The 22792-nt window shown below is 50.1% G+C and overlaps 6 protein-coding genes across 6 annotated transcripts; 2 read left to right on the top strand and 4 right to left on the bottom strand.

Annotated features, from left to right (window-relative positions):
• Positions 1 to 1417: 1417 nt before the first annotated feature.
• On the bottom strand, positions 1418 to 6386 carry P175DRAFT_0509786 (pentatricopeptide repeat protein; the record flags this gene model as incomplete). Its single annotated transcript, XM_040898453.1, has 11 exons — positions 1418 to 1686; positions 1751 to 3011; positions 3181 to 3235; positions 3601 to 4706; positions 4731 to 4949; positions 4971 to 5036; positions 5067 to 5111; positions 5136 to 5296; positions 5324 to 5456; positions 5496 to 5636; positions 5679 to 6386. The coding sequence occupies 11 exons, from the start codon at positions 6384 to 6386 to the stop codon at positions 1418 to 1420; spliced, it is 4164 nt and encodes a 1387-aa protein (XP_040751173.1).
• Positions 6387 to 6949: 563 nt separating this feature from the next.
• Positions 6950 to 8345, bottom strand: P175DRAFT_0493602 (ferrochelatase HEM15; the record flags this gene model as incomplete). The annotated part of the gene is made up of 3 exons (XM_040895976.1): positions 6950 to 7407; positions 7476 to 8058; positions 8124 to 8345. The coding sequence occupies 3 exons, from the start codon at positions 8343 to 8345 to the stop codon at positions 6950 to 6952; spliced, it is 1263 nt and encodes a 420-aa protein (XP_040751172.1).
• A 374-nt stretch (positions 8346 to 8719) lies between these two features.
• On the top strand, positions 8720 to 11161 carry akuA (putative DSB repair complex subunit Ku70). Its single transcript, XM_040895430.1, has 5 exons — positions 8720 to 8896; positions 8962 to 9573; positions 9627 to 10628; positions 10689 to 10925; positions 11035 to 11161. The coding sequence occupies exons 1-5, from the start codon at positions 8831 to 8833 to the stop codon at positions 11140 to 11142; spliced, it is 2025 nt and encodes a 674-aa protein (XP_040751171.1). The 5' UTR covers positions 8720 to 8830; the 3' UTR covers positions 11143 to 11161.
• A 416-nt stretch (positions 11162 to 11577) lies between these two features.
• Positions 11578 to 12991, bottom strand: P175DRAFT_0524108 (DUF3431 domain-containing protein; the record flags this gene model as incomplete). Its single annotated transcript, XM_040899348.1, has 3 exons — positions 11578 to 11979; positions 12062 to 12682; positions 12747 to 12991. 3 exons carry the CDS (start codon positions 12989 to 12991, stop codon positions 11931 to 11933), a joined length of 915 nt encoding a protein of 304 aa, XP_040751170.1. The 3' UTR covers positions 11578 to 11930.
• A 1018-nt stretch (positions 12992 to 14009) lies between these two features.
• P175DRAFT_0480297 (U2-type spliceosomal complex subunit CWC24) lies at positions 14010 to 15425 on the bottom strand. Its single transcript, XM_040895429.1, has one exon. It carries the CDS (start codon positions 15389 to 15391, stop codon positions 14357 to 14359), a length of 1035 nt encoding a protein of 344 aa, XP_040751169.1. The 5' UTR covers positions 15392 to 15425; the 3' UTR covers positions 14010 to 14356.
• A 1543-nt stretch (positions 15426 to 16968) lies between these two features.
• P175DRAFT_0440129 (putative nuclear migration protein (ApsA)) lies at positions 16969 to 22541 on the top strand (the record flags this gene model as incomplete). The annotated part of the gene is made up of 4 exons (XM_040894009.1): positions 16969 to 17418; positions 17487 to 19682; positions 20073 to 22410; positions 22465 to 22541. The coding sequence occupies 4 exons, from the start codon at positions 16969 to 16971 to the stop codon at positions 22539 to 22541; spliced, it is 5061 nt and encodes a 1686-aa protein (XP_040751168.1).
• Positions 22542 to 22792: the final 251 nt, after the last annotated feature.

Here is a 22792-nt window from a genome sequence, read left to right as displayed (position 1 = left end):
GTATATGTCAAAATCCCCTATGCTCTTCTGAATCGGCTTGTTATCATGTTCATTATTGGCGTTTTCAAGGCCAGATAACGGAAATTGGCAGGCAATAGGTCTGGCTGGTTATGGGTCACCTCTGCATCAATTGCATCATTTCATGAATATCTGAACCCTGTTCTCTATAATATTTTTTTTTTGTTTTGCGCTCGAGATGTGGCATTTCTCCCGACATTGGCAGAATCTTGGCTGTTGCCAGAATATCAAGCTCTTCTTGCTTCCCATGCTCATTCGCCTCCCCCTTTCAAAAGCGTTCTCATATGCAAAGAGAGAGGAATACGCCATGATCAGACCACAGACTTATTCAAAATGGGGGGAAATTGCACGTTAAAAAAAAAAAAAAAAAAAAGGCCAAGTATGTTATTGTACGTTATACAGTTTGAGTAGTGTTTCCCCATCTACTCTTTCATTCTTCTTTACCCCCCCAGAATTTTTTTTTTTTTTTTGTGTTGCTGGTTGTGGATTTTTGAAGATTATTTTCCGAGCAGCATGATCCTTGTCATCATTATCATCATCAATATACCATCATAGCAGGGAGCCAGGCGAGTGGGTTCAATTTATACATGTGTGTTCTTATTTTTTTGTTGTTGTTGTTTTTCTTGTGCCCTGCTCATTATGCTCCTGCTGTTGTCTGTCTGTCTGCGTTGTGATTGTGTGATACAATTTGCTCTTTTGTTAAAACTCCAGGCGGCCAGGATTGGGCTATGAATCAGATGTAGAACTTGGGATTTACATATTGCCAGAGAAAGATACTGAAAAGGAATCAAAAAATGAAATGAAATCCGATTCTTAGACCTTTTTTGGCTCATATATCTCTTGTTATATTTATTTAGTTATTTATTTATTTATTCACCAGATACGGGAGTGGTGAAAAAAACAATAATTTGAATCAAGATACCAGTCAGTCAGCCAGGCCCCGTATACATTGAACTCATGTATCAAGTTATGATGATCCCCAGGCATGATTATCAAGATGCTCAACAAACACAAGATGCATCATCTACATATCCTAGCCTAGTCTAAATGGTCCATTGAAATATGTAGAGGGAGAGGAAACCCCAACCTTTGCAAAAAATAAATGAAAAATTAATAAAGTTCTATTATTACATGACAAGAAAAGAAACCATGAAACATATTTTCTCTCTCTCTCTCTCTCTCTCTCTCTCTGTCCCTTTCTCAAGAGACAAAACAAGAGGTGCAAGGGGGTAGGGTAGATATATGGGGTAGAGTAAGGAAGGAAGTAAATAAATAAGAAAGTAAGTACAGGTGGTTAGTTATACACACAAACTAGGATCGTTATCAAGGCCGGGGGGAATCGTCCCCTTGGTAGTTTAGTCATTATTGGAACCCGAAGGAAAGGGTGGAGGGCGATTCGCTAGCAGAAGGCCTCGGTTATCATGTAAGGGAAAATGACGACGCACGCCGTCCAGAAAACCATTACGCATTTGACGAGGGCGACGGGGAAGAGGTATATTGGGTACTCGCGGATGACGAGCCAGAGCGAGAGAAAGGCGACGGTGAAGAAATGGCGGAAGAGGACTGTAGGTTTTTTGAGCATACCGCCGAGCAGACTGACGGGTTCTCTGTGCATTTCTAGTTGGAAGTAGCGGAAGCAACCTCGTTGGAGGGCTTTGAGGTAGTTGTCTGTGAGGGGTTGGTTAGCATGCGGGAGAGGTTATGTTGCTGGGAAGGCGGGGGGGGAACTCACCATCAGCTGCGAAAAGAGAATAGAGAGCTTGGGCTAGGATGTTAATGACTGATGCACCTTGTTTCCTCTTCCAGTGCAGGACAGACAGCTGTTTCAGGACGAGAGCAGTATCGCTCAGCTTGGGGACCTTCTCCGGACTTAGTAGATCCCGGAGGATCACCACGTCGTTGAAGGCAACAGTCATTCCGCCACCAGTCAAAGGATGTCGCATGTTCAGGGCGTCACCTAGCATTACCAACCCTGGTGTTTTGTTCGTCGCGCCTGGGAGGTAGGAATTTGGCATCGACCTCAATTGACCTTTATCCAAAGCGGCGGCGAAGGAGGGCTGTACACATTCGGGGAGAGTAGGGAGGACAACATTTCGCATATGGTTTTTGACACCGCCATTCTTGACGGACGCTGTAGGTAGGTTTTCGGGGATATCGATCAGGATCCTCGTCTCGTGTGTTCCGATCTGGTAGACCAAGACTGGGGGCCGCTTGCTGCTCAGAAGGACATGTCCGTAGAATTTCTGCGGGACCTCCGCGTCGATAAGCTCTAACCCCCAGAACTTCGACTTGACCTTGGGAGTGTAAGGATGGTATTGTTTTCGAAATTTCGAGGCGTAGCCGTCCGCAACAACTGTGAGAGAGCCAAAGTAGCAGTCCTTCTTGTCCTTGGTCAAGCACTCAACGCCAAGAACCTGCTTGGTATAGGAGCAGACAATTAGATCTGTGACCTTTGTCTCCACCACGGTGACATTGGGACATGCCATGGCGGCTGCGCGCAGCTTCATCACGAAGCGTCCATGGTGGAACGAGCGGCCCTCCGGCGGTGGCGACCCGGGACTCTGAACGGGGTATGGGATGGTGACGGGTTCGTTGAAGTAGGAGACATAGTAACCGTGACAGGGAATGGCATCGATACCCTCGAGACAGTCACGGAGCCCCAGCTGTTCCAGTGCAGCGACACCTCCGGGCTGCAAGAGTTCTCCGATGATCCTATCTGGCTCCTTCAGGGAATTTTCGAGCAGGAGCACACTTCGCCCCTGATTGCCCAATGCGACCGCCACCGCACATCCGAGAACTCCTGCGCCCACAATTACCACATCGGCATCGTGATGAACCCGTCTGCGCTCTTCTGCTGCATCTGAGACCTTGATGCTGGGGCTATTGGCATGGTCGGTAGCAAGACCGGCGGAAGCCATTGTTGTGGCGGAAGGGAAGTCAAGAGGAGGAACGTTGGCGGAGATGGTAGAGCTGAGGGAATGGACGAAAAGGCGCTGGGCATAGTTCTCGCGCAGGGCGTGGGCGAGAGAGAGAGAGAGCGAGAGAGGGAGAAGAATAAAGATGGGAGGGGGAGGAGAAGGAAGCCGCGAATTAAATTAAGGTAGAAAGGGGGGGGGGGATGCGGATTTTGTGGTTCTTGAAGTGGCCTGACTGCAGACTCACATTCCGCCTCCGCCAACACGGAGTAGTAGTAGTACACGAGGCTAGGCGCTTTTGGCTGGGACAGAGGAGGAGAAAAAAAATAAAAATTGAATAAAAAAAAAAAAAGCGACAAGAAAAGAAGGTGAAGAAAAAAAAAAACGTATGATATGTGTGGAGAATGAGTCTGTGGTTCGATGCGAAAAGAAAGAATTAATCGGCGCTGGTATAGAATCACATGCCAAAAAAACCCACGGATTCTTGAGTAGATCCAAATATGTTGCAGGAAATATACGCAGAAATTTATCCAGGTTGAGTACTCCCAATAAGCTAGCTAAAAATACAAGAAAGAAAGAAAGAAAGAAAGAAGACGAATAATACCCTTTCTGGGGTTCATTCACTCCCCCCGGAACACCTGCTTAATGCCACTCTGTCATGGACGACGTCTTCTGGCCCAGACAATAAGGCTCGTTCCATCGCGCAAGAATGGATTTGGGTTCAATGTCAATGCGTCCGAGCACACCCTCGAGCTCATACTCCTCGTCCCACTCCTCAATCGTCCGTTGGATTTCCGACTGATTGTAGAGACGTGTGTGGTCAAGCGGTCGTTTTAACATCCGCCGATACGACTTCTTCACCGCAAGGTCGGTTTTCACCCCCCAGGCTTCGGATTCGCCGTTGCACTTCCGCTCGAGGATGTCCGCGATGTGATTGAGATACCTCAGCTGCTTAGCCCGCTCGGTTGCCTCCTCCGCCAGCTCCCCCGGCGCAGAGTCGCGCTCGAGAGCTACCATGAGCCGACGCACTTCAACGACAAAATCGCGGCTGAGCGCGCTCCCTCGGGACAGACTGGTCAACATGCACCACCGGACCCCGGCAAGATTGCCGACGCTCGCAAAAGCTCGAAGGAACATTTTCATGCAAACAGCATCGAATTTCACCACCCGTCGATATCGGGACGTGTAAACAGCCGTCAACACATCAATGGCCAACTCCGGTTGCTTGCGGATGATCAAACGTCGGGAAGTCGCCGCGGTGATGTGATGCTTGACCATCATCTTTTTGCTTGACCAGCAGAGCTCGTAAAACCGCAGAACCGCACTTTTAATCAGTTCCCCTTCCGCTGACGGGTCGGCGTCCGTGATCTGACGGAAGAAGACGGGGAAGAATCGAATCAGGTGACGGATGCTTTTCCACTCGGTTTCGATCAACTCGCGCGCAGCGCTCAATCCGTCTTCCAAGAGCGTAGCAATCACGGCCAGCTCCACATGGAGCTGCTTCACTTGAAACTGGGCATTCTTGGCATTCTGATAGCATCTGAGGGCTTCGTGCATCTTGCCCACATGCATGTAATGGGTCATTTGTTTGTGAAGCTTTTGATACTGATCCACCGGCTTCGATGGAGTCATCGCTTTCAGCGTGCGTTCATACCACGGAAGGGAAGCTTGCGACTTGGGCATCTTGTTCACAGTAGCGAGCGGGAATGAGCGTTGGTCATAGCCGAGGACCTGTTGTGTGGCAGCTGCTCGCCCATGTTCCTCCCGCGCGGCCTGCAGCATATTCCAGAACCCAACGGGCGAATCCTCCAGGGCTTGCCGGCGATCCCGGAGAAGCTCTAGAAACTCATCATGATTGAGCCTGGACGTCCACAATCGTTCTTTGGCCAGTTGGGAGAATTCCGCGATCATGTCTGTATTACCCTTCTCCACAAAAGCTTCCAGAATGTGTTTGTAAAGAACTCGGTCGGGAACAATGCGGAACCTGTCGATATACCGGTAAAGGAAATCACGGATCTCAGTGCCTGTATGTGTCACCCAGTACTCCAGAAATATGCGATCAAAGATCTGAGTGAAATCTCTCTTCGAGTCCGTGAGATTGAGCTCGTGCATTTCCTCAAAACCCGCCTCTACCGCTTCCCAATCGCAATCCAGAGCCTTGGCGTATACCAGAAGCCCCTTAGTCCGACAACCAAGTGGAACCTCGTATGTATTCACCATTTCGTGTACTAGAGCTTCAGCGTCGGCGGCCCTGCCAAATTCCACATACGCCTTTACCAGTGGGTTGAAAAGTTTCTCGGTAGGGGTCTTCCCGAAGCGGGGAAACATAATTAAAAGCTTTCGAAATTGACCATTCAAGAGCTCTATGCTCCTTGTTTTCTTCCAAAGACCTTGCAAATATGCGCCGCATAATCCGCAATCCCGGTCCACACGTAAATTCCTCAGAAGAACCCACTTTGCGGTTGTAAGCCGTCGTGATTCAATTAGTGATCGGAGAACAATATCAACTAGGTCATCTGGAAGCTGAAATTTGTGCATGAATTGGGTATAAAGAGTTGCAACCGATTCGACCGAGCCATTTCTGGCTAACGCGACCAGCAGAACCTTCCACATCGTGGGGGATACAGTATCGATGTCGTTTAACCGGTTGAAGATACTTCTTGCCATAAAAACGTTGTTCTGCTTGCAGTTGATATAGAATGTCTGAGTGGCAAGTTCTCGCCGACCTGAGGAGATACCCTGGACCGAGGCAGGATGGGCCCCCAAGAAGACTTCCGCAGCATCGATAGGTCGATTGCGATTGAGCAAGTCCTGGATCTGGCCTGACACGGAAACATCCTCTTGAATTGACATCCCTTGGCCATGTGAGGGAGTAGTTGGGTCTGCTGTTGGGCTTGGTGGGCTAATAGTATATTTTGAGCGGGCATCCGTCACTGGGGTCAGGACGGGGAACTCCTTTCCGTCGGCATACTTGGGAATGGTTTGGTTCGCCGGGGAATGAATTGACTCGGTTGGCTGTTCAGAATTTGTAGGAGCCCTGGTTTGGGAGACAGCGACAAGCTGTTCCTGTTCCGTTGCGGCCGTAGAGAGCTGTTTATCCAGATCACTCTTCACGTTATACTCGGGTTGGAACCCCTGTGACTTTCTGAATTTTCTTTCCTCCTCCTGCCATGACTCAAGGCTCATGAATTCACCAGCTTCCGCCGCCTCCATCATGCGGCAGAGCCTTTTAGATGCGGAGGTCGCATCATAATTGGGAGCAGATGTCTGTAGAGCTCGTTTATTTTCGACTATGCGTTCCGCAATACGAACTCGCCGGTGGACATCGTACGTGATAGCTGCAACGGTGCAAAAGCTGCCCACAGTTGACCCGGCAAGAGCGAGTCTCCGAAGGACTCGAAGGGCATTTCGCGAGGGAACGGCGGCAACACCGTGGGCAGGTTTCGGGGTCATGGGGGTAGCACCGCGAGAAGCAGGCGGGATGGTAAGATATCACCTTATGAGCATGAGATGGACGGAATAAAAAGTGCACAATTGAGTACTTTAAAATGTGCCGGGCAGGAGGTCAATTGGCTGGTCCAGATTGTCGACGTTGGTGTTGGAGATGTTTTCGGAGCTGCTCATCGGAAAGTTTGCAGTTGTTAGGCGGAGTTGGCATCTTCCGCTTACCGTAGTCCGCCTTTTTTTTTTTTTGCTGGTTTTCCCGGATGGAACCACCTCTCTGCTAACTATTCCGAACCGATGTGTTCTCTACTGTGTTTATACCTAGGAAGATGGGAAGGCGAGTGTTGGTGCTAAAAAAAAAAAAAAAGAGAAAAAGAATTATTATGCCCGTATTTATAACCACTGGTATATTGTGGTCGTTAAAATTGATCTACATAAGAACATTATTTACTTATGGCAATGAATGCATCTACAGGTACCTAGGACCAAGTACAACCGAAGAGACCAAGATATACTAATACATATCGATCCCCCCAAAAAAGCAATAAGAGAATCTTCGAAATTCGGATCGTTTAGAGAACAAGAGGAGAGTATTTTTCGCCGGCAAAAAACTTCTTCTGTTCCAGACATCTCTCACTCTTGCAGCCTTGACAGCGTAGTGTCATCTGCAGCGAGCACTTTTCTCCTCCCCGTAGGTGCTGGTGCGCGATGTCTGCGAGGGCCTGAATAAAGATAGGACTTCCGTTGAGACTTTCGGCCCGCTTGACGCCAGGCGAATTGGCTTCATGGATCACCTCAAGATCCAACTCGTACAGGGTTTCGATATGGTCACTGGTGAAAGCGACTGGAATGAGAACAATATCGGTTTGTCCCCTCTTGACGTATTCTTGAACGGTATCGCTAGTCTGTGCCCCGAGCCAAGCGGATGGTCCCACCTGGGACTGCCAGCAGAGTCGGTAAGGGTTGCTGAAGTTCAGTCTTTGCATTACCGCATGAACGGTCGCAGCGACCTCAGCTGGGTATGGATCTCCTAGAAAACAATTATTTTTTTTTAGACTTGTAACGATGCGGTGTCTCCAAATAGGAACCAAGTCTTACCTCGATTCACAACACTCATGGGCAGACTGTGGGCTGAAAACAGGAGAACCACATTGTTCCGCTTGTCTTCAGGGTAAGTTTTAAGCTGGTCCTCAATATTTTGCGCAAATGCCTCAACCAGACCTGGATGAGTAGGCCATCGATCAATGACACTCCATTGAATAGAACCTTGGGGGTCAACATCCCCGTTTCCACCCTTGCCTTCCAGTCTGTTCCTCCACTTCCATAGCTCGTTGAGAGAGCTACCTGTTGTAGAGCACGAGTACTGTGGATATTGTGTAAATGCGACAGCACGGCCTCCTTTCCCGTTTCCAAACCCATCGTCTAAGAGCTTAGTGTACATTTCCTCGGTCAAAGGCGCAGCGTACCGGAACGCAACGTAAGGCTTGTGAGGGGCGGATTCGGGGTTTAACTTGTCGAGCAGTTTACACATTTCTTCACACTGATACTCGGACCACTTGCGGATTGGCGATCCTCCTCCAATATCCGCGTATTGTTTTTGAATCTTAGGTGTTCTTCTCTTGGCGATGAGCGGACCTAAGTATGTCTGAAGGCGGCCCAAAGGAATCAAATCGCCATCGGCCTATAAAATGAGCTACAGTTAGAATTGTGGCATGTAATTAAAATCTTAGACACTCCGAGACGCACAAAGAGCCTACTAAGAAAGTCTTGAACCTCATCTGTGGTTGATGGGCCACCCATATTGAGGAAGACCATAGCTGTAGGGCCTTTTGACCCAGTAGCATCCTGAGTAACCGGGGGGACAGCTGTCGCCAGGCCGTGCCTCTGTTCTCTACTATATCCGAGGGGAATTCGGGACACGGGCCGCAGCAATTGCTGGGTAAGGCTGAAGGGGCGGCGGAGAGCCATGACAGGAAGCTGAGGTATCAGCTCGCAAATTGAATCTCGGTACAAGATAAAATGAAAAAAAAAAAACGAGATAACCGGATGGAAGAGAAGTAAATGACCTGGAATATTTTCCACAGGAAAGAGATGTGGGAATAAAAGGGAATGGAAGCTGACCAGCTGGAGCTCTTTTATGACTTCCAAATTCAGCGTCGGTCGATGACGGATTGGGAACACAAGTCTCGGACTTGCTGCAGCCAATCAGAAGAACCCTAGGGTCATCCAGCCCTGGCGCAGTCACATGATGTTCGTGTCTTCCCCGCGTCGGTCTTCTCGGAGAAACGCGTCACCGGTGCGTAGGCAACAGAGCGATAGAGGTAGGCATACTACCACGGGCGTCGTTGATAACTGGAGCTGGGGATCTGCCCCGATTCCTCTTTTTGCTTTCCTTTCTTCCCAATGAGTTTGCTTACATTTTAGCTTCCTGTGGTATTTTAAACTCGCATAAAATGGCTGACGATAGTCCACATCGAGAGGACGAGCTGGTGGAGGAGGAAGAGGAGCTGGATGATACTGTGCGGAGATCAATCAATCACAAGCGATATTCAAAGAACATGGCCTCGCTAATATAGAACCACAGGGGTACAAATCGGTGAGGGATGCCGTGCTGTTTGCAATTGATGTTAGCGACTCGATGCTTCTACCTCGTTCATCCCCCGACTCCAAGAAATCCACCCAAGAGTCACCTACCACCGCTGCCCTGAAATGCGCATACCACCTGATGCAGCAGCGCATTATCTCCAATCCGCATGATATGATAGGAGTTCTACTGTATGGAACAGAGTCGTCCAAGTTCTACAATGAGGACGAAAATAGCCGGGGCGACCTCTCCTACCCGAACTGCTACCTCTTGACGGATCTGGATATTCCTTCCGCACATGAAGTTCTGGAACTGCGCTCACTGGTCGAAGACGAAGAAAAAGCTAAAGAGGTGCTTGTGCCGTCTTCGGGGCCGGTATCCATGGCAAATCTACTTTTCTGCGCGAATCAGATTTTCACGTCCAAAGCTCCCAATTTCATATCCCGACGATTATTCATAGTGACAGACAACGACAACCCTCATGGGGACAACAAGTCTCTCCGATCCGCAGCTACTGTTCGTGCGAAGGACTTGTATGACCTGGGAGTGACCATTGAGTTGTTTCCAATTTCCCAACCGGATCATGAGTTCGACACCTCCAAGTTCTATGACGTAGGTATTGCTGGCTCCTTGAAATCGATGACCAGTCTGCTCACGGAATCCAGGATATCATTTACAAGGCCTCTCCTACGGATCCCGAGGCCCCCGCATATTTGAAACCGGACTCGAAAAGCTCCACCGCCACTGAAGATGGAATTTCGTTGCTTAATGGTCTTTTATCAAGCATCAACTCCAGATCTGTGCCCCGTCGCGCGCATTTCTCAAATATGGGGCTGGAACTTGGCCCAAACCTGAAGATTTCGGTCTCGGGATATCTCTTATTCAAACGCCAGGAGCCAGCGAGGAGTTGTTTTGTGTGGCTTGGAGGTGAAAAACCGCAGATCGCGAAGGGGGTTACTACTCAAATCGCAGACGATACAGCCAGAACGATCGAAAAGGCGGAGATCCGAAAGGCGTACAAATTCGGTGGAGATCAAGTTGCCTTCACACCAGAGGAGCAAAAGGGGCTAAGAGACTTTGGCGAACCAGTGATTCGCATCATTGGATTTAAACCTCTCTCGGCCCTCCCATTTTGGGCCAACACTAAGCATCCGTTGTTCATCTACCCTTCCGAGGAAGACTATGTCGGCTCCACGCGAGTTTTTTCTGCGCTGTACCAGAAGCTTCTGCGGGATAAAAAAGTAGCCCTTGTTTGGTTCATCGCACGCAAGACTGCAGGTCCGGTTCTTGGTGCCATGATGGCCGGCGAGGGGACGGTAGATGAGAACGGGGTGCAGAAATTCCCCCCGGGGATGTGGATTATACCACTCCCCTTTGCCGACGATATCCGGCAGAACCCCGAAGCCACTTGTCAGGTTGCCCCAGAGCCGCTCATTGACCAGATGCGAACCATCGTGCAACAGTTACAACTGCCCAAGGGTTGTTACGAGCCCCAAAAATATCCCAATCCCTGTGAGTTTCCCAACAGAGTCCCTAAATGGAAACGTAGACTTATCTCGTTAGCCCTTCAATGGCACTACCGTATTCTTCAGGCGCTCGCTCTGGACGAGGACCTTCCCGAGAAACCCGAGGATAAAACACTGCCAAAATATCGGCAAATAGACAAGGTAGGGTCCCGCTGACCCGAGCCCTCTGCGTATCGATTGATCGCTAAATTTTGTGCCCAGCGCGCCGGTGACTACGTATTATCCTGGGCCGATGAATTAGAGAAACAGTATGCTAAGATCCCTGCTGCTCCTCTCGGACCGAAGAGCACATTGGCCAAACGCCCCGCCAAAGACCGAGCCGCCCCCGACAGCGCAGACCAAGCCGGGCGGGCCTCCAAGAAAGTCAAGGCAGATGAAGGCCCGGATGACATCCGAGCTATAGTCCAAGGCCACTACGAAAAGGGAACTTTGTCAAAGGTACACCACCACCACCACCCACCCCCCTATGCTTTTTTTTTTTTTTTTTTTTTGCCACATATATATATATATATATATATCGGTTCCGAGGCTGATGCTATGTTTCTAGCTCACGGTAGTGGCTCTCAAGGAGTTTATGATCTCGCATGGGCTCTCCTCTGCTGGGAAGAAGGCGGACCTTGTTGAACGGGTAGAAGAGTTTCTTGACGCGAAGTAGGTCCGTCCGGATGGTCGACCTTTTTTTTTTTTTTTTTTTTTTTTTTTCTGATATGAATTGATGTTGTGTCATCATCTTATGTAATGAAACCGTATGATTAACTATGCTTGGATTCGGTTTGCTTTGCGCTGAAGAAGTAATGTAGATCTTCCTGTACTAGTTACTTCCTATATCAGCATATGAGTAATACAGTATACCAACTAACTAACTTACTATCTATAGTTAACTAACTAGTACTCCGTACCTAGGTAGGGTACCCGGTACCTAATTGCTGACACTACTCCGTACTATAACTACCTGGTAAACTTAGTAGGATCGATCGCAGCCAAGGTTAAGCTTAAGCTTGTTTAGAATCTTACCAGGAATCAGTCTTAACAAGGGTGGTAAGAAAATGAAAAAAAAATAAATAAAAAAATAATAGCATCACTTGTAATGGGAATCATATAATGCAATTACTAGTGGAACCTTGGAAGGTATATATATATATAATATATATATATATATATGGGAATATGTACAGTACAGGTACGCCGTGGAATGCTGTAAAATGCAAGCAAAGAGAACGCCAACCCAACCTATAAGTAGTAACCCACCCAAAAATAATCAATCTAATACCGCCCTTGTCACTGGTTCAAGAAAACCAAAATGTGATCTCCAACTGTACATCGTCCTATTGAAATAAATAAATAAATACATAAATAAATCAATAGGTGTCGAGGCAGGGGACGTGGTATGAATATGTTGTAATAAGAGTCGCCAAAATGATTATTTGATTTGTAGTATGAGGATCAGCATTGGCCGTAGACTTGGCAGTAGCAGAGTTCTTGGTCAGGGCAGCTGTGATGCTATGTTAGGAGGTTTTCTCTCTTTTATATGTGTATTTGACATGGAATGTGGGAGGAAAGAATGGAAAACTTACTAGACGGATTCTCGGCCAAAGATGATATGCCAGAGGAATTCCATGGTGCGGCCACTGCTCGCATCGCTTTTGTGAGTGTCAATCACCCACTGGCGGATTTTGATGTAGTCGTCTCGTGGTCTCTGGAGAACCTGCTCCCGGGAGACGGCGAACTGGGCACAGCAGGCGGCCCCAACCTGCTCTGGGATGCGGAGGAACTTTTGATCCGAGTCTCCGAGGGCACTGGACGTGGTGGAGTTGAGGGCGGGCGTGCTGGTCCCGTCGAAGATCTCGGCGAAGATCTGCGGCGTGACGTGGGCGTTGAAACGGTGGTTTTCCTTACAGCCCGGGTTCCAGTTGCAGCGGAGATTCACGTAGCCGTTGCGCTGGACGAAGTCAAGCTGCAGGGAGCGCATGGCGATGACGTTGTCGTGGAGCGGGGCGTCGACGTGCCAGGCCATGAGGAAGCCCGAGCGGTGGGAGTGAAGGAAGGCGATGGTCGAGGGGAGGCTGTCGTAGTGGTCTATGAGGTAGGTGAGGTAGGCCATGGACTCATGGCCCTTGTTGATCGGGGTGGTGAGCTGGTATTTGTCTGCGGTTGTTCCTTGCGAGGGATTGACGGTGTAGATGGCTTGTTGCCAGCTGGAGATTGGGTTCGTGAGTGGTTCTGGATCTTGGAGGATGGGGTTGGATCACCATCACCTACTCTGGGAGTTCCTCCTCGACCCATTCTGTTGGCTCTGACTCGAGTTTGGCCATGACAATCACCTTATCCCGTGCGTTTCCAGGGTACGATTTCCATGTTTGATCGTGGTGGCGGTTTATCCAGTTGACCAGGTATGCGCCTGCGCTATACTGATCATATAGATCCAAAAGCAATGTTTTGAGGAGGTAGATTGGGATGAAGAGGAGCAAGGATACGCATACGATGATGCGGGGAGCGCTCTTCATTATGGGATGGGACGGAGGAGGGGGTTGGAGAAATTAGGGCTCAGGGAATGAACAGCCCACTATACGACTATGGGAAGAAAGAAGACAGGGGAAAAAAAAAAAAAAAAAAAAAAAAAGACCAAAAAAGAAAGAGAGAGAGAGAGAGGGAGGGAGAGATATAGAGAAAGAGAGAGAGGAGAGAGAGAGAGAGGGATAGAAGGGGGAAAAGGGAGAGAGAAAGAGGCATTGCTGGAGGCGAAACCCCCCATTATATTACCATATCATGTATCTACCAAATAGGAATATCTCGTATTCAGCGTCCCAATACCAGGTTTCCCTGAGAATCTACCGTCTCCCCACGTGTGGGACCGTTTGGTCCTCTAGGATCCAGTCCCAAGAAGATATCAACGGGTAGAAAATTCTGCTCTATTTATTCCTGTTGGAGATTCAGAAAGATCTGGTAAGGAGTTCAAGTTGTCGTTGATCTGAAGTACCTAGGTAGTTACTCTCTAGTTACATACAGTAGAGCCCCTCTCCTTTTTTCCGGTGGTAAAAAAAAAAAAAAAAAAAAAACAAAAAGCCTTCGCCCGCCAAGCTTTGCCGCTAAAAAGACACTAAAAACCCTAAAAACCCTAAGAGATGCATTGGACCAATCAGATCGAGACTGAGGTATGTCCCTGGGGTTTGGAGACAATTTAGGTAGAACCATTTCCAGCTTTTTCTTTGAACATTTAATATTATGAGGAGGAAACAATCCTCTATTTCATTGAAAAACAATCTTACTATCCAATTGAATCTTTACCTTAATGTCATTCAAGATCCAAAGCTTAAAAAATCCAAAGCAAAAAAAAAAAAATCCGAAACAGCAAGAAATCTACTACTCCCTACCTAGGTACCCATCCAACCCCAAACTTCCAAACTGGGTAAAACGCTCCTTCCTAGCAAATACCAACTCGGTAATAATTCCTGCATTGAATCTATTTTCAAAAATCCTATGATCCCCTTTTTCCTTGGTAGCACTCTGATTCGTCACAGCGCTGTCCAGGACTCCAGGCATCCAAGAATAGCCGAAACTTAGGTACTACGAATTGGCTCAATAGGAAATGAATGGCATGGATTGTCATCGCGGACGGGAGCTGATAGGCTCATCCTGTCGATCTCGGCATGGAAAAAGGGATCATGTTCGGGACAGAGGAGAACAATCATGTATGCATGTATGCGGTAATCGAATCTAATTCTATCTTACCTTTCTAAGGTAGCTACTAGTGAACTAGTACCTATATTTGCATATCTTATCAAAGCTCCGGATTGTTTGCAGGCCCGCTGCAGCTTGGATTTTTCATTACAGAGTGTATATACTTGAACAGTTTCGTGCCATCTTTTTCATTATTCGGAATCTTCCTCTGCCCCCTCCTCTTCCTCTTCGCTACTAACTTCCTCGCCATTCTCAATCGCCTGCTCGCGTCGTTTGCGAACACGCTCCCGCTTCCTTTCTAGGAGGTGATTTAACTTCTTCGCGACATTGAATACTCCGCCCGTCCCTGCCCCACACGCTGCACAGGATGGGTTCTTGCGGTACCGCTGCAAGGCACACGACTCGCAGAAGTAATGGCCGCATTTGGTAAGAATGGGGTTCTGGTACGGCTTTTTGCAGAGGATGCAGGCAAACGGGATATTCTCGAGCAAGTCCTCGTCCTCGTCCCCGTCCCCGTCCCCGTCCCCGTCCCCGCCATCGCCGTCGCCCGCCTTGGCACCCCGTTGCGATACCACCTTCCCCTTGACTGCTTTGCCCTTCGTGCTCACATCCCACTCCCGATCCAGCTCCCACCCCTGTTTGTAGTCTTCGCGCATGTGGCTGAACTTGCAGGAATCCCCGAAACCACAATATCCCGTCAACTTGTAGTCCTTGCAGACATCGGGCGCGTAATCCATAAAGGTCACCGTCCGGACATTGGTTGGGGCTTTAATCGGACCGAATTGTTTCGTAGGCGCATCCGGATTCTTCTGAATAAAGGATTGGTAGTTGGCAGCGCCCTTGTAAGTACCATCCGGCCCAGAAGCGGTCGACGAAGTTGGCCGGGTTCGCGTGGTACCGAGGAGATTCTTCTCGTTCAGGTCCTCATCGTACCAATTGGATTGTTTCGTGGCGTCGTTGGTGGAGGTCAAAGGCAGAGCTCCGGCGCTGGCGCTGGCGTTCTCGTCCTCGGCAGGACCTGTTCGCCGCACATTCGTGGCCGAGGAGGCGGACACGACGGTATTCTTTCGCCGGCGTTTGATCCTGTGGCCGTCCTCATCGTCGGACGAGGTGAAGTCGGAATCCGCGTCCGAGGCTGGGGGAGGTGTTTCGGGTTTCTTGCGAAACTGGGCTTTGCCCCGGGCTCCGCGCTTTTTGAAAGAGATCTGGGGTACGGTGTCGGCCATTTTTTTTTTTTTTTTTTTCTTTCTGCTTCTTTTTCCTCCCTGCTCCTCTCCAAAATTCGACACCTGGGGAGCTTGTGAGGATCGTCGGGCGAGGGATGGGATGCGTTATAAATGCAGCAAGAGCGGGTGGCGTCGCAGCTGCCAGTTTGGGCCAGGAAATCACGTGCAGTCTCTGCGCTGACTCAGCGGACGTCCGCGCTGCTGAGTCAGGATGCAAACGCTGCAACATTCCAATGTTGTGGTCATTTCCTGTTTGGGACACTTCCTTTGGTGCCTTAATTTTCTTCCTGATGCTTTGGGCGTCTTTCAAGTTTTGGATTCGGACACGAAATTGTTTGATGTTGAGTAACCGGACGGGATTTTTCTCATGCCATTGTTTAATTACTTCTTCTAGAATCGCTGCAACGAATTCCAAGTGGATGTCGTCTCCCTCGATTATTACATATCAGATCAATTATTCCTTCTCATTCACTCCGTATTCCCCTCGTCCTCCGTAGCAGTAGTAGGATCGAATTAGTATATCAATACTGTAGATAGTTGGTCCTTTTTAGCGACTCGAATCTCTCTTCGATCTCACTTACTCCTCCTCATCTCCCCGCGCCTAACAGATCGTTTCTCTCTCTCTCTCTCTTACTCTCTTTCTCTTACTCTCTCGTTCTTTCATTCTCTCATTCTCATTCTCATTTTCATTCTCTCTCTCTCTCTCTCTCTCTTACACTCTCTTTCCCCCCTCTATCATTATTTCCTTTCTTTCCTTTTCATCATTAGTCTTTTTTTTACCTGACACCTTTTCTTCTTCTTCTCTTACCTTAATACCCTCTTCCTACATTCTTCTCCCTATTCCCTCTTGTCTTTCTTTTCTTTCTTTTCTTGCGTCCTTCTTTTCATCTGATTTCCCCCTCCCCTCCTCCCCTTTAATCGATCCCGTCGTATGGCGTCGCTGATCCTTCTGGCATTCCGTCTTATCCCATAATTGTCGCCTTACTTGACCATTCGCAATTCCTGGCTCTTGCTTGGTATTGCGCCCTGCTTGTTCCCGAAAATTGACCTCTTCATCCTGTATTGTGGTTGGCTCGTATCCCGGTCGCAACGCACTAGGTACGCCACGAGTCAACATCTTTAACGCGCTGGTTGTCGCCCTTGGGTCGCTCCCGAACGGTCCTCCATTCATCATCATATTTTCTCCCCGCCTTCCTGACTGACAACAAAACCAAGCGTGTTTTCGACGGATTTATTGTTTTCTCGACTTCGCAGTCGTCTGCTTGCTTCTCCTTTCGCTGCCGTGAACCCTTCACCCTCCATCTTCCTCCGAGTCGACGACTGTTACGGCCACCCTCGCGGATTACTCACCGACCAAGCTCACGTCACATTCATTCCTCGAAGAATCGCTGGACAGGAAACAAGAAATAAATAAAATAGAAAGAAAAATAAACCGGTCGCGGCTGATTGAGTAGCAAGTCGGATGATGACTGTGGCGTGAGGTGGTAATCAAGAAACAGCCGAGACGATAATAAGGCCCCCAAAGCCTTGATTCTGAACCGATCAAGCAACTATTCGCAGAACCCGAATCCAAGGAGATGGCGGGTGCTGATGGAAGAGGAAGCACTTCCTTGATGCCCGTGATGGATGATCCTTTCATCACCAGACCCGACGGGGAACAGGCTCCCCGTGAGTCGCATCGATATTCCTCCTTCGATACCCAGCTTTTCAGTCTGGATGCATCATCCCCGGCGCAAGCCAAACGAGCCCTTGAGGCCCATCTAGCCGAGACGGAGCGCAGGCTTGAGGAGGCGTCGAAGTTGGGAACCGCGCTCATTGAACAGCAGAAGGAATTAGAGGAAAAGCTCAAGGAGGTCGAGCAGCATCGTGATGAAGGCCAGATTGGGCCTGGCTTGCGCCGTAAACTCGCCGACTTAGAGCGCGAGTACAATGAAATCGGCCGTGAGACCGCTCGCGCGTTCCTCGCACCTAAGCGCCTAGCTAGCGGCGATGATGCTCACTTGGCAACTCCGTCGTTTGACCAAAAGGTTTGTTTTACCTTGCAATCTGCAGAGTTGATGCCTGTCCGCTGGCCGCTAACTCGTCGGGCATGTAGTCGCCACTCAGCCCAGCACTGTTCGCCGGGCAAGCCACAAATTCTCCGAGTAAAGTAAGCGTGCCGTCGCGGAAGCAGCGCAACCAACCGTCAACCCGAGTGCATGACATCGAATTTGCTACCGAAATTTCCACCTCTTTACTTGCCCAAGTGCGCCAATTGCAGTCGCTTCTGGTGGAGCGCGAGGAGACCTTGAAGACCGTGAACCTGGAAAAGTCCAGGCTCGAACTCGAGGCAGAAGGATATGCCCAACGGATACGTGCCTTGGACGAGAGCGAGGAGCGCTACAAGGACGAGAACTGGGCTCTGGAAACGAAAACCCACGAGTTAATGGCCATGATGAAGGATGCTGCAGACCGCGAAAGTAAACTCAACAGCAGCCTCGGCGCAGTCACCGCTGAGAAAGGGGCCATGGAACGGGAGCTGGAGGATTTGAAACAAACGAACGCAAAACTCATTGAAGACCACCTGGCGGCTCAGAAGGCTAATGACTCTGAGATTCACCTCCTCCGTAGGAACCTCACTGCTGGTGACACCGAGAAGCTTGCACTCCACAAGAAGCTAGAGGAGCTGAACTCGCAGAATCAGGAGCTGGCGAAAGTCGTTGCGATGCGCCTTCGTCAGCACGAGAATGAACTCGCCCGTGAAACCTCCCGCGATGGCGATTCAGACGACCAAGACCAAGCAACGCCAGAAAATTCGCCCCCGCCATCGCCGAGCAAATTCACCCCGCGCCATAACCACCTGGAGACCGAAACCCTGCGAAGTTCATTGGGTCATGCGCATCGTATGATTCAAAACCTCCGAAGCACTGTTCATCGCGAGAAGACCGAGAAGATCGAGCTAAAGCGCGTGCTGCAAGAGGCTCGTGACGAGATTGAACAACGCCGTCGTGAAGCAGCGGCTCCCGCTGGTCCATCGAATAAGCGACTCAAAACCAAGTCCGACTCGATGCGCAAACTGGCGCGTCCCGACTTATTGGGTGCTGGACGAAAGAAGGCAGAAGTCGAAATCCACGACTCAGACTGGGAAGACAACGCGGCCGATGCCAGCCCACCTCACCAAGTTTCCCTCCCCCCCCGGCATTTCATGGAAGATCAGTCCATCGATGAGCGAAGTGACATTTACCAGACCGCGACGGAGGCTGATGATTCATTCGAGACGGCTAACGAGCGCGATACCGCAACCGAAAGCGAAGCCTTCCAGACCGGTGTTGAAAGCATGGCTGGCGACAGTACCGACAGTGATGAACTGACCGAGACCGAAGATCGCGTCCACAGGACTCCTCGCGAACGAGTATCTTCCCTGACGCTCGCCAAGGCTCGTGATCGCACGTCTTACTACAGCACGGCATCTACCTCTGCTGATGAGGACGAGAGCGAGGACCCGGGCACACCTTCCGGTAGTCAGGTTTCCACTCCTCGCTACCGTCTGCGGAAGAAGAAGAGCGTCCTTCGACGGATTCGCCCTTCGGGTGAGGCGCCTATGGCGTTCGGTAGCCGACCACCAAGTGCAAGAGAATCCCCTGCGGCCAGCTTCTCGCAGGGATCAATGGCCCAGGAAGGACAGAGTCTTTTTGCAGAACTTGCGGAACTTGATGGTGATGAGGATGAGGATGAGGATGGAAGTTTCGGACCGCCAATGCCGTTCGACGCAGGATCCCGGGGTTCGACCCCGTGCATGCTGCCCGAGACTGTTTCAAGGAGACCCTCTGAGATCACCCTGGATCCAGTGCCCAGACCTACTATGGTTGACTCTGGTGTCATGACTGATCCATGGGAGCCCATCACGCCTGTGGTGGTGGCCCCAGCTCTGAGCGAGGAGACTATGAGCATTGCTCCTTCCACGCCTAAGAAGGTATTAGTGTCCGATGCCGGTACTGGGATGGCTATAGAGGAGTCTCCTAGGCTGGTCAGCTCTGCAACTCAGTGGACCCCGATGAAAGCATCTGTTGACCTCAATGGTGATCAAGGGTCAAGTGTACCTACCCCGCCGAAGATGGTATGGGATGCGTATGCGGTAGATGAGCAACTACGGGAGGCTGAGAGTCCTGAATCAACCATGCAGTTGGATGTCTCCTCGATCTCCTCGCAGGAAACCGAACCGGTGGCGCCCAAACTACCGGAGCTGAGTACATCTTACTTCGTGGGCAATACCACCGAGCCGGTCGCATATCCCGCTCCTGTTCCCCCCCAAGTTGGCCTGTCTTCAGTTGCATATCAGTCAAGTGAGCCTTCAGCACCAGTTGCATATCCCGCGCCTATTGCCTGGGAGGTTGCCGTGTCTTCAATCTCATCGCAATCCAGTGCACCCTCCGAACCTGTTGCACATCCCGCTCCTGTTCCCCCCGAAGTTGGCCTGTCTTCAATTGCATATCAGTCAAGCGAACCTTCAGCACCAGTTGCATATCCCGCGCCTATTGCCTGGGAGGTTGCCGTGTCTTCAATCTCATCGCAATCAAGTGCACCCTCCGAACCTGTTGCACATCCCGCTCCTGTTCCCCCCGAAGTTGGCCTGTCTTCAATTGCATATCAGTCAAGCGAACCTTCAGCACCAGTTGCATATCCCGCGCCTATTGCCTGGGAGGTTGCCGTGTCTTCAATCTCATCGCAATCAAGTGAGCCCTCGGAGCCTGTTGTATATCCTGCACCTGTTCCTCCCGAAGTTGGCTTGTCTACAATCATATCGCACTCGAGTGAACCTTCAGCGCCAGTTGTATATCCTGTACCTGTTCCTCCCGAAGTTGGCTTGTCTTCAATCATCTCGCACTTGAGTGAACCCTCCGAACCGGTTGCACATCCCGCTCCTGTTCCTCCCGAAGTTGCCCTGTCTTCAATCTCATGGCAATCAAGTGAACCTACGGAGGCAGTCATGCCTGTGCTACCTGAACCCGAACCGGTGTATATTCCGGATATGGCTCTCTCTCACATATTCTCTGAGGGTACCTTGCCGGTCAAGGCCACACTTCCTGAACCTACTCCGGAACCCATATTGTCGTTTGCCGAGCAAGGCACCAGTACTGATATGGTAGAGTTCTCGGTTTCAACCATCTTCTCGGAGCAGACCGAACCTATTATCCCTGCCCCTGCGCCCGAGCCACTCTTGGTCGCGAGTGCCGAGCAGCCAGGCCCACAGCGTCAGCCTGAGTCCGAGCCAGAGCCAGTACTTCCTGAGTTAACGATATCCTTTATTCCCCCACAGTCCACCGAACCAGCTGCCCCAACGCCGCAAGAAATCATCATTCCTCCACTACCGCAAATCTTATTGTCTACTGTTTCTTCCGTAGAGACATCGCCTGTGGATTTCGCTCCAGCCGTGGCATTTATTCCTCCCTCCCCCTTCGTTGATGAGAACTATCACCCAAGCGAGCAGGCCGTCCAGACCAAGCAAATTATGGACGCCCCACCAGTTGTTGTTGTTGTTGCTGAAGATGCTACAAATGAAGATCCCGCCAACGATGCGGTTAACCAGCACACTGGTGTAACGATGCCTCTAGGCGCTATTTCTGGCAATGCGGCTCCCCGTTATGCAATGACGTCCTCGTCCAATCAGGCGGACCAAGGAGCTCAGACCATTTTGTCATCCAAACAAATCGACCAACTCCTTATGGAGCGTGTTTCTTCTAGGCCATTGTCGCCTCCTGATAGTGATAGGGCCAAGGAACTGAGCAACTCTCCTTTCGCTACCCCCAAAGCACGACCTCGTCCGACTCATCAATCTTCAACCGTCTCCCTCCAATCTATCCCCAAACGGCCCGGAAGTGCTGCCAGCCATACATCGAGTATCTATAGTCACCCACCATTACCCGCCGATCATAAGGAGGCTATCATGGCCGCCGAGAAGAGATCCCTGGAGCAACGTCCCGTATCTGCTGGTTTGATGGGGCCACCACTCGCGCCCGCTTCTGCCTATAAGACGAACACAACTCCTCGTCCCCGGACGCCGAACGATACGGGTCTTCAAGTTGGATCTGCGCAGACAACTGCTTCTCGCGTTAGCATTAGACGCGAGAGCCAGATGTCGCGAAGATCATCGGTATCCTCGTTCGCATCCGAGCTTGAGGAGCGGTTTAATATGCAACCTAGCCCGGCTTTCGCGCCTCAAGGCTACGGCATGGGCACTGATCCTCGAATGATTCAAGCAATAACTCAGACCATGATCGGCGAGTTCCTCTGGAAGTACACCCGCAGGACCGTTTCTGGCGAAATCTCGAACACCAGACATCGTCGTTACTTCTGGGTTCATCCATACACGCGCACATTGTATTGGAGCGAGCAGGATCCTCAGACAGCCGGAAAGAGCCAGCTTCGAACAAAAAGCGTTTCTATTGAAGCGGTAAGAGTTGTTGCTGATGATAACCCTTACCCACCCGGTCTTCACTGCAAGAGTTTGGAGGTTGTCAGCCCTGGTCGCAAAATCAGATTCACGGCTACCACGAGCCAGAGACATGAGACATGGTTCAATGCACTTTCTTATTTGTTAGTACGAAGCGGGCCGGACGATGACGATCAAGATAATAGCGTGACCCTGGAGGACATAGATGAGTTCAACCCTGGGTTTCGCTCCCGCTCGCGACAGACAACACGCGTCTCAATTTCCTCGTCCCAGAGCCGCCCCAGACAAAATACCTCGAAGCAGCGCTCAGCATCAGCCATGTCTGTCCGTCCCAGCGTGACACCTGGCCGTGTATCACCGGCTCTTAGTACGCCGTCACATTACTCCGGCCAGGCTAGGCAGAGCTCCACCACGCGACTTAGTACGATTCTCAACACAACCATTAAAGGCTCCTTTGGACGCAAAGGCCCAGGGTATGCTACATCCAGCGTGAACGAGGGTAGTATCCACCACCAGGACAGCGAAGAAGATCTTCGCCCAATGGAAATTGACCCTGACCGGTTAGAGAATGTTCGGGCTTGCTGTGATGGTATGTGTCTTTTGATGCTCGTATGGTAAAGAAATCGCTAACTGAGACTCGTAGGTAAGCACGATGTGAGCTCACTGTCCAGGACGAGTCGATATAGTCCTCGGGCCAATCGGATGCACTCTCATCACTAAGTCCTGGCCAGAGACATGACTTGCGGCCTGCGTTGTTTAAAAAAAAAGTATATGTGCATTAATGGTGTCCTTCAACTTTGCAATTTCACATCTGATGAGTGTGTATGATGATGGCATCTCATTAGCCTCTTTGAGTCTTCTACTACTCTGCTGAAACGCGGCTCTTATAGAAGCACCTTTCTACTTCCATTACCTGCATATCTATTTGTTAATCCTGGGGTTTACTTCTTTCATTTGGCTTAATTTTATTT

This window comes from Aspergillus ochraceoroseus (genome assembly GCF_002846915.1).
Source record: "Aspergillus ochraceoroseus IBT 24754 chromosome Unknown P175scaffold_5, whole genome shotgun sequence".
Taxonomy (NCBI): Eukaryota; Fungi; Ascomycota; class Eurotiomycetes; order Eurotiales; family Aspergillaceae; genus Aspergillus; species Aspergillus ochraceoroseus.
This window is presented reverse-complemented; position numbering and strand designations above follow the sequence as displayed.

Coding starts and splice junctions, on each gene's coding strand:
- akuA (XM_040895430.1), top strand. CDS start 8,831: ATGGCTGACGATAGTCCACATCGAGAGGACGAGCTGGTGGAGGAGGAA. Junction 8,897..8,961: donor AAGAGGAGCTGGATGATACT/GTGCGGAGATCA, acceptor ATAGAACCACAG/GGGTACAAATCGGTGAGGGA. Junction 9,574..9,626: donor ACACCTCCAAGTTCTATGAC/GTAGGTATTGCT, acceptor CACGGAATCCAG/GATATCATTTACAAGGCCTC.
- P175DRAFT_0480297 (XM_040895429.1), bottom strand. CDS start 15,391: ATGGCCGACACCGTACCCCAGATCTCTTTCAAAAAGCGCGGAGCCCGG.